Genomic DNA, 10248 nt, shown 5'->3' with positions numbered 1-10248 from the left:
AATTAAATACTCACAGTTATTCTTTCATCTTTATCATCCAATGGAGAGCCATCTTTCTTCCATGAAATGGTGGGCTCAGGATGGCCTCGTGGGGGCTGGCATTCCATCACTGCAGGCTCTCCCACGGCCACCATGACATCGGAAGGGTTTTGTCTGAAGTCATCCCGTAGTACTGTAGGAACAAGATTAAATCATTACACTCAATGGTGATATATACAGCTCTTATCTCTGAACTTCACAAAGGAGATATTTATTATAGTAAACAACTACTAACAGCTATCTCAATACATCCTGGAAAATCTATATCTACTTACAGACGTATGCAGTTTAATAATGATATCTGGTCTTCATACACAATGGGGATAATTTGATATTCTTCATAGGCCAGTGGGCAAGTGTTTTCTGCTGCCTGGTGCCCTGACAGCATCTGGCTTATCTCTTCTTTGCATTTTTTCTCTGACTACTGCCCACATTTTCTCATCCATATACTAATGAATATAATTGAATCCTCCTTTTACTTACATGACACATTGGGGTGATGCTTTCTATTATTAAATGAATACATATACATGCAAGCAAAAGTATTAAAGTAAAATATACTTCCAACATGGATTTGATTGAGGTATTTTAAAGATATTTCAAACTAGTGTATTAGAGTATCTAATCACTACAATTTAAATATGCCCATTATAAAAACTTTAGACATATTTGCAAAATTACTAAATTAAAAATACTGTGTGTGTTTCCATTATCACTGAGTGAGGGGCAATGTTAAAAGGCAGCAATCATGACACCGGCATTGCTACCAACAATGTCATTTCGTATATTCTGTATTTGTCAGTTTTTGTGGATTTGGTAGGGGGTACATATTAATAATAGAAGAAAACAACAAAAGCAGAAAGACTACAGATCTCTTAAGGAAAATCTGAAACATCAAGGGAGCATTCCACCCAAAGGCACAATAAATGATAAAAATGGCAGAGACCTAGTAGATGCTGAAGGGGTCAAGAAGAGATGGCAAGAATACATGGAAGAAGTATACAAAAAAGATCTTAATGAACCAGATTACTATGGTGGTGTGGTTAGTCACCCAGAGCCAGACATTCTGGAGTGAGAAGTCAAGTGAGCCTTAAGAAGTACTGCTGTTAATAAAGCTACTGAATGTGATCAAATTCCAGCAGAGCTATTCAAATCCCGAAAGGATGATGCCATCAAGGTTTTGCATTCATTATGTCAGCAAATCTGGAAGAAAGAGCAGTGGCCACAGGACTGGAAAAGGTCAATTCTCATCCCAGTTCCCAAGAAGGGTAGTACTGAAGAATGTGCTAACCATTGGACAATCACACTCATCTACCATGCTAGTAAGGTCATACTTAAAATCTTGCATGTTAGGCTTCAGCATTATGTGAACCAAGAACTTCCAGATGTCCAACCTGGGTGTAAAAAAGGAAAAGGAACTAGAGATCAAATTGCCAACATTCACTGGATTATAGAGAAAGCAAGGGAAATTCAGAAAAACATCTATCTCTGTTTTATTGACTACGCTAAAGCCTTTGACTGTGTGGATCATGACAAACTAGAGAGATGGGAATACCTGTCTCCTGAGAAACCTTGTATGCGGGGCAAGAAGCAACAGTTAGAACCCTGTATGGAACAATTGATTGGTTCAAGATGGAGAAAAGAGTACGGGGCTGTCTGTTGTCACCAAGTTTGTTTAACCTATATGCTGAGCCCATCATGAGAAATGCTGGGCTGGATGAGTTACAAGTTGGAATCAAGATAGGCAGGAGAAACATCAACATCCTCAGATATGCAGATTATACCACTCTAATGGCAGAAAGCAAAGAGGAACTAAAGAGTCTAAACAAAAGGAATTAAAGATGAGGGTGAAGGAAAAGAGTGAAAGAGCAGGCTTAAGACTAAATATTAAAAAACTAAGATCATGGCATCCGGCCTCATTGCTACTGCTAAGTCACTTCAGTCATGTCCGACTCTGTGCGACCCCATAGACAGCAGCCTACCAGGCTCCTCTGTCCCTGGGATTCTCCAGGCAAGAACACTGGAGCGGGTTGCCATTCCTTCTCCAAGGCATAAAAGTAAAAAGTGAAAGTGAAGTCGCTAAGTCGTGTCCGACTCTTAGCAACCCCATGGACTGCAGCCCACCAGGCTCCTCCGTCCATAGGATTTTCCAGGCAAGAACACTGGAGTGGGGTGCCATTGCCTTCTGGCCCCATTACTGCATGGCAAATAGAAGGGGAAAAGGTGGAAGTAGTGACAAATTTCCTCTTCTTGGGCTCCAAGATCACTGTGGACGGTGACTGCAGAAGACAATTGCTTCTTGGTAGGAAAGCGATGACAAACCTAGACTGTGTTGAAAAGCAGACACGTTACTCTGCCGACAAAGGTCTGCATTGTCAAGGCTATGGTCTTCCCAGTGGTCATGAACGGTTGTGAGAGTTGGACTGTAAAGAAGCCAGAACACCAAAGAATCGATGCTTTCGAACTGTGGAGCTGGAGAAGACTCCTGAAAGTCCTTTGGACAGCAAGGAGATCAAACCAATCAATCTTAAGGAAGATCAACCCTGAATATTCACTGGAAGGACTGATACTGAAGCTGAAGTTCCAGTATTTTGGTCATCTGATGTGAACAGATGACTCATTGGAAAAAGTCCCTGATGCTGGGAAAGATTGAGGGCAGAAGGAGAGAAGAGAGCATCAGAAGATGAGATGGCTGGAAGGCATCTCTGATGCAGTGAACATGAACTTGGACAAACTCTAGGAGATGATGAGGGACAGGGAGGCCTGGCATGCTGCAGTCCACGGGGCCACAAAGTCGGACATGACTGGGTGACTAAACAACAACAGCAACATATTATTTTATTTAATTCTCAAACCTGCACAGAATGAGAGATATTATTAACATCATTTATATTACTAAAGATAGTTTTTAGAAGAGGAAACTGTTCATACTATAAGCTCAAATGGATATTAATATAATACTAACAAACTCTGAAACAGCATTATTCAGTTTGCAATTATTGGAATAAAATGTGGAAATTAAACATGTATTTGAAAGAGAGTTAATATAGTATAACTGTCCTCATTATCTTGCTAACATCAAGAAATCCTAATTTTTTGGCATTAGTCTGAAATCACAGCTCTGCTGCTTACAGGGTAGGAAATCTCAAACACATTACTTAACACTTCGTTTCCATATTTACAAAGCAGGCATGCAGATGCCCTCTTCAATGATAAGTCCAAAAATGTTAGCTACCTTTCTCCCATTTTCCCCCCAGTGTGTAATAAAGTGACTAATTTTAGTAGTTTAACCTGATACTCAAAATGTTCATTAGTATGTTAACTGCATAGATTTGAAGTGATAAATATCATTTATCCTTAAAAATTTATTGAATTAAATATCTGATACTACAATTCTGTACTAGAATGAAGGTCTTTCCATTTCAATGGCATTTTAAAATATTTTCATGGATGAAGTACTACAATGAAAAAAAACCTATGATTTCAAAAGTCACCCTTAAATTTTGGTTTCAAGCCTCAAATAAGCTTAGAGGCTTACAAAATCCTAATACTTGACTCTTGTAGTTCTCTACTTTTCCTTCCTTGATGCCAGCTAACTGTGTGCATACAGCTGAGTAAGCCATAATATTCACTCAAACAAAACCATTATTTTCATCTATATATTAAGAAAACCTGGGCACAGTAGAACAATATTAACACTTGGAAAATAACACTTTAAGAAGGAGACCTGTGTCTCCATCTTTGGAAAGACGAGTAAAAGGAAAAAGGAAATATGATCACACCACACTGTTGTAAGTCTAACTTCAGTAGACACAATATTTATTAATTGTAATAAAATATCTATTACATAGACACAAAGATAAACCATGTTGAACTGAAACTTGCAGCTACTGTTAGCACATTATAAATGAACAGAGTACAAAGACTTCCACCATTGATGAACTTATATTACTATTATGTGTAAAGATGTGCCACAAATAAAATGTAAGGTTTATTAAAAAAGCAAATGAATTGACCTTAACAAACAGTATGTGCTTTTGCTGAATCACATTATTAAATCAAAGATAACACTTCTGAAAATATTTAAAACTCTTGATACATGCAAAAGTAACATAATTTTCAAATAAAAATAAATAGTTTGTACAACTTTTCTGCTTGGTAAGCTAAAAACCAATTTAGTAACACTATATCTTATTTACAAATTGAGATCATATCTCAAATAAACCAATGAATAACAAAATGTCTTTCAAAAATATCAAAGATCTAAGTCAGATAAATCAAGTTTTTTTTTTTTTCCTTTACTATGTTATTTGGGTTTTTATAGTATATAATGAAAAGCTAACAAAATATAATCCATTAAAGATCGTTGCTTAGATAATGCTCATGTAATTATTTTTGCAGCTGTAAAACATAAAACTCCAGCATTGCCTATGGCTACAGCCAACACTACATAAAGTTATGAAATTAAGTTTTTTTCTCTCTTCTATAAAAGCAACTTTTCTTCTTACTTGCCATGAACATTTCCTTTTGGGGGGGGAAAAAGTACATGTCACATTATAAAATTATATGAACTTTTAGTTAAATTATCCAATTTTCTTAATTAATGTGTGTATTTAAGTGATTAAAATAAAAACTGAATTCAAATGATTGGCAATATCTTGGCAGAAAAACCAATCATATCCATGAGTAAAATCAAAACTAGATATTTTTTAAAAATCACCTTTTATTCTCTAACTTCTCTAGTGATTGAAGTATATATTTTCAAATGTTTTTTGACTTGAATAGTACGAAATTTTAAAATATGGAACTAACTTTTGAAAACAAGATTTAATATCAATTTAAATATTAAAAGAGAGCAAATAGCATATATAATAGATTCAAGTAGATATCACTTAAAAAACTGTTAAATCCCAGTTCCATCTAGTATTATATTTCTTCCATATTTATCTAATTGTTTTATGTTTACAGGTTGGTACATGCCATTTGGCTCAACTCCTTTTCATTTTCCTTCATTCAATTAAATTGGAAAACAAACAAACATATGCTTCACTGAATCTTTGACTCTCGGGAAACTTTTTGGTCTAAAAAGAATAATCATTTAAATTATTCTTTAAACCAAAATAAAACAAAACATATAATCATTTTGTTTTTGAAAAGCCATACATCACATATCAATAACCCTAGATATGCAGATGACACCACCCTTATGGCACAAAGTGAAGAAGAACCAAAGAGCCTTTTGATGAAAGTGAAAGAGGAGAGTGAAAAAGCTGGCTTAAAACTCAACATTCAGAAAACTAAGATCATGGCATCTGGTCCCATCACTTCATGGGAAATAGATGGGGAAACAGTGGAAACAGTGTCAGACTTTATTTTGGGGGGCTCCAAAATCACTGCAGATGGCGACTGCAGCCATGAAATTAAAAGACACTCCTTGGAAGGAATGTTATAACCAACCTAGACAGCACATTAAAAAGCAGAGACATTACTTTGCCAACAAAGGTCCATCTAGTCAAGGCTATGGTTTTTCCAGTAGTCATGTATGGATGTGAGAGGTGGACTATAAAGAAAGCTGAGTGCCAGAGAATTGATGCTTTTGAACTGTGGTGTTTGAAGAAGACTCCTGAGAGTCCCATGGACTGCAAGGAGATCCAACCAGTCCATCCTAAAGGAGATCAGCCCTGGGTGTTAATTGGAAGGACTGATGTTGAGGCTAAAACTCTAATACTTTGGCTACCTGATGCAAAGAGCTGACTCACTGGAAAAGACCCCGATGCTGGGAAAAGATTGAAGGCAAGAGGAGAAGGGAACGACAGAGGATGAGATGGTTGGATGGCATCATCGACTCGATGGACATGGGTTTGGGTGGACTCCGGGAGTTGGTGATGGGTAGGGAGGCCAGGCATGCTGGGGTTCGTGGGGTTGCAAAGAGTCGGACACGACTGAGTGACTGAACTGAACTGAACTGAACTGCACATCAATTGTAATGCAGTTCTCAGATTAACTGAATATGTTTTCAGAAAAGGATTCTAAAATTCAGTGGTGATTTGGCAACCTATTTGGCTAATACTGAAAAGACATGTGGCAAAGTGAAAAAATAAAGTCAAATAGAAACTTTAAGTATCATGGAGATTTTAATATTTGCAACACACACATTGTGGGAAATCTTAGAACTGAATGAAGCATAAAACAACAGAAAGGGCAGTGGTCTTTGATAACATGTAATTCATATCGCAATTAGAGGCAACTGAGTCCCAACTTTGTCACTAGCCTGTGTTATTTGTCAGGAAGAGACCAAAACAGAACATTTGCATCCTGATTTTCAAGGCAGTTCTCTTTTTAAAATGTTGTACTTGTCACCATTTTACTGTAAAATGAAATTTTCCTGTCTAATCTATTTGCAGCAAATCCACTTCATTATTACAGAAGGTTTGATTTACCAGTGATTGTATATCAGTGCACTGCAGTCTCATGACTACCCGATTTTGTTGAGGTTCAAATGCTCCTAAAATTAATTTTGTTTCCTAATCATGTGGTGAACAGCTGTGAACTGTAATACTCTGGTTACATGAATCTCAGAATCTTGGTGTAGTTAGGGGACTAAGAGATGTGGAATCCAAACTTCTTCTTTTAGAAATTAATCATCTAAGCCTCCTTAGGAGGAGGGAAGCTCATCACATAAATAATAATAATAATGATAATGTTAGCAGTATAATAATAATGTTAGCAATGAGTGACATTTATTGGACACTTACTATATAAGGAACCATGCCAGGTATCCACTTATTTAATCCTCATACCAAAGCTATCAAAAAGTGACCTTATTAGTTTTGTTTTACGAATAAGGAATTTGTAAAGAGAGGAGCAGAGTCTATCAAGGACACTTTTCGATCAACTTGATTATATCTAGTCTTAATAGCATGTGCACAATTCTAAATACATAGCTATAATGAATACTTCAGCCTTTTCCCTTTAGAACCGAAGTTGCATGAGAAATATCCTGCTTGACACTTAAACAAACGGCTACCTCTGAACATACTCTGCATTTTTGTATTTTCTCAGACTTCTCCACATTTGGAAGAGGCCACTGCATATTTTCAGTAGCATACTGAGAATTAGAAATCATTCAGAAGACATGTGTCACACTTTTACTACATATGTTATGCTTTTATTCTTCTATTTCAACAACAAAATGATTGCAAAAGCTGCACAATAATATGCATTTTAATTAAATATGGACATTTTAATTAGAAGTGAGTGTCTTGGGAAAAGCAGAGGAAGATAATATGCAGTCCTGGGAATTTGTCTTTCTATTTAAAAAGACTACTTTGTCAGTGAAATGAAGCCTCACAGCAAATAGGAGTAAGCTGTTGACAGGGGAAAGAGAAAAAAAAAAAAAAAAGAATGAAACCCTTAAAAATAGGGCATAGTTGAAGAGAAAATAAATGAGGAAGTATATTCCCAAAGAGGACAACTTCAAGGATGCTCAGAGACAGCCTGCCTGGGTTACAATGTACCACTTCAATTGCTTTCAAAATCACTAATTGCTTATCTTGTCTTTAACTGGCAGAGATTATATTATAGATTATAGATACTTTTTATAGTATATTATAGATGCTTTTATTTATCTATCTAAATGCCTAGTTAACACAAGTAAATGGTACTTAATTTTTAAATAACTATCATTCCCTTTTTAACACATTTGTACTGAGCACATACTTTGTGCTTGGCATCTGTGCTAAGCTTTTATGAAGATTGGCATAGGTTTTGTATTTTTCTTGCAGTGCAGTTTACATAAATGGTGAAGTAGGTCAAGAAACAATATTAATCTTAACCTTGTCAGGAAATGGTAATACAATAAGATTTACTGCAGGTTACTTTGTACTCAGATATATCCTTTAGGATCCAGCTATGGAAGTGTATCGACAATGCTTTTATAACTATTTGCATTCTTATTTTTTAAGCTCACAACATTACCCAGAAGAGCAAAGTGTTATCTGGGGTACAAAAGTTTTCAAAACTCCTTAACATTTCTCAAAATAAAATCATAATTCCAAACTTATAAAAGCATTTCAAGAAAAGCATGACTGTACAGAAAGATATATTAACCAATTGAAAAAACTAAAATGATAACATATAGAATAATCTTTCATGAAGTATTATCTTTATAGCATCATATTCTAAAGCTAAGGCATTTTATTTTTAAAATCATGCATGTACACATCAATTCTGTATAAAGTTATGATTTAGTCATGATTGTTTCCTAAAGGGTGCACATTTACTTTTTAAATCTGAATATATATCTATGAATGCTCTTCAATAATTACATCATCTCCCACTTGTGATTTTTATAGCATGCAACTTTATTTTGAAACCTTAAATTATGCTTTGCTTAAGATCCTGGAAGAAAACATGCTGTTTAAAGCACTTATTTTCCCAACTACTGAAGCTTTTATAGCAGTACTTAAATAAAAAACTGTACATTCTGAAAAAGTAACATAATAAGGATAGATGTCAAGTATCACTCAGTCTTAACTAGCAATGAATACAGAGCCCTGCAAATAGAGAAGTTAGTACCAAAATGAAAGTAATTAATAGTAATGTATTATGTTTTGCTTGGTTCTTTAAAAAGAATTATTGGAGTATACTTCTTTTACAATATTGTGTTAATTTCTACTCTACAGCAAAGTGAATCACCTATATGTATGTATGTGTGTGTATATATGTATATATATACATATCCCCTCTTTTTTGGACTTCCTTCCCATTTAGGTCACCACAGAACACTGAGTAGGGTTCCCTGAGCTATACAGCAGGTTCTCATTAGTTATCTATTTTATACACAGTATCAATAGTGTTTATATGTCCAAACCAATGGTTTTTGTTTTAAACAACATGCAATGAAGCAACAGGCTTAAACACAGCTGTATGCCTCTGTGCTCTGCTGGGTAGCAGCAATGGGGACAAGCCATTCTTGCTCTTTTAAAAATCACAGCTAGAATTCCGGATTGGGTCCAAGCTTACACTACATTCCCATTCTGCAGAAACATGGGCAGCAAAATGATGACACTTCCTAGGAAAAGTCCTCATGGCTCGTTGCAGTCATTGCTTTCTGGTTTCATTATTCTACTTCGGGACTCATGTGTGCTTCAAGAGGCACCCTAGAGTTTATTACACTGGCACCAAGTCATCAGGACAGAGAGGAGGGAAGTTTGGCATACTCAACTTACATTACATACTCGACTTACCTTAAACCCATGATGCATTCCAGGGAAAGGTGTATGTACCTCAATAAGTATCAACATTTAAACAGTTAATATTCAACAGACTTGCTATCTGGGAGATTATTAAAAAATGAACTGCCAGAGTTAGGTTGCTAAAATCGTATGTTCTCATTTAAAGATGTCAGTAGCTTACTAGATGTTTGAATTTTACACACTTTCAACTATAATCTAAATGGATTTATTAATGAAAAGTGAAGCATTTGTAAAACACCATTTGTAGATAGCACTTATTTGGGAGTCAAAAAAACAGAAGTCAGGAATTTCAGAGTAACCACATGTATCCCGCTACTAGCCCACAAATTTAATTCACAATGGCTCAGTTATTTCTATACAAAACAGAGAATTTTACACCCTATCTTGTTAGGGTTATTACAAAGACTAATTATTTAGTGTTTATACAGGACTTGCCATTTATATAGTGCATTACATCTGCAAAGAAGTATTACTATTACTCACTATGTAAGGAATTGCCAAATTTCTCAGCTGCCAGTACAAATGGAAAGGAGGACAAAGAATGCCATTGAGGAGGGTTTCTAAGTGCCAGAGCAAAAGTCACATTCAGGAGTAGCCTGGCAGGGTTAAAAAAACACAGACAGAATGAGGCTATCTGAGGTATGGGACCCTGATTGGGGCAAGAGAGACATGTGTTCTTTCTTTCATAACATCTAACTTTCTGTTTAGCATCCTGCACTGAGAGAGTCCTTGATCAAAGGAATATACTTATCTATTTATTGTCTGGCTTTTTGTATTTAACTGTCAACTCCATGAGAACAAGAAGTTTGTTTTTATCAATCTACGTATCCAGTGCCTAAAACAATGCCTAATACGTAGCAGCATTCAGAACATAAATGTTTACAATACACTTTCTGAAGCTAAGTATTCTGAAGCTAAGTATCTGAAAGAGCGCTAACATTAGGAGGAGTCC

General features: G+C 35.7%; 1 protein-coding gene across 11 annotated transcripts in view; it reads right to left on the bottom strand.

The window, feature by feature from the left end:
- ROBO1 (roundabout guidance receptor 1) overlaps positions 1-10248 on the bottom strand; it is a 1296447-nt gene that overhangs the window by 145927 nt on the left and 1140272 nt on the right. For all 11 annotated transcript variants that reach the window (XM_086411285.1, XM_086411320.1, XM_086411293.1 and 8 more), the window contains one exon: positions 15-172. In XM_086411285.1, the coding sequence (XP_086267411.1) occupies positions 15-172 (158 nt within the window). The remainder of the gene's footprint in view (positions 1-14; positions 173-10248) is intronic.

This window comes from Bos grunniens, chromosome 1 (genome assembly GCF_055505025.1).
Source record: "Bos grunniens cultivar Pamir isolate PY7600 chromosome 1, Bosgru_T2T1.0, whole genome shotgun sequence".
Classification (NCBI taxonomy): Eukaryota; Metazoa; Chordata; class Mammalia; order Artiodactyla; family Bovidae; genus Bos; species Bos grunniens.
Note: the sequence above shows the minus strand (reverse complement) of the source record. Positions and strands in the feature narration are given on the sequence as shown.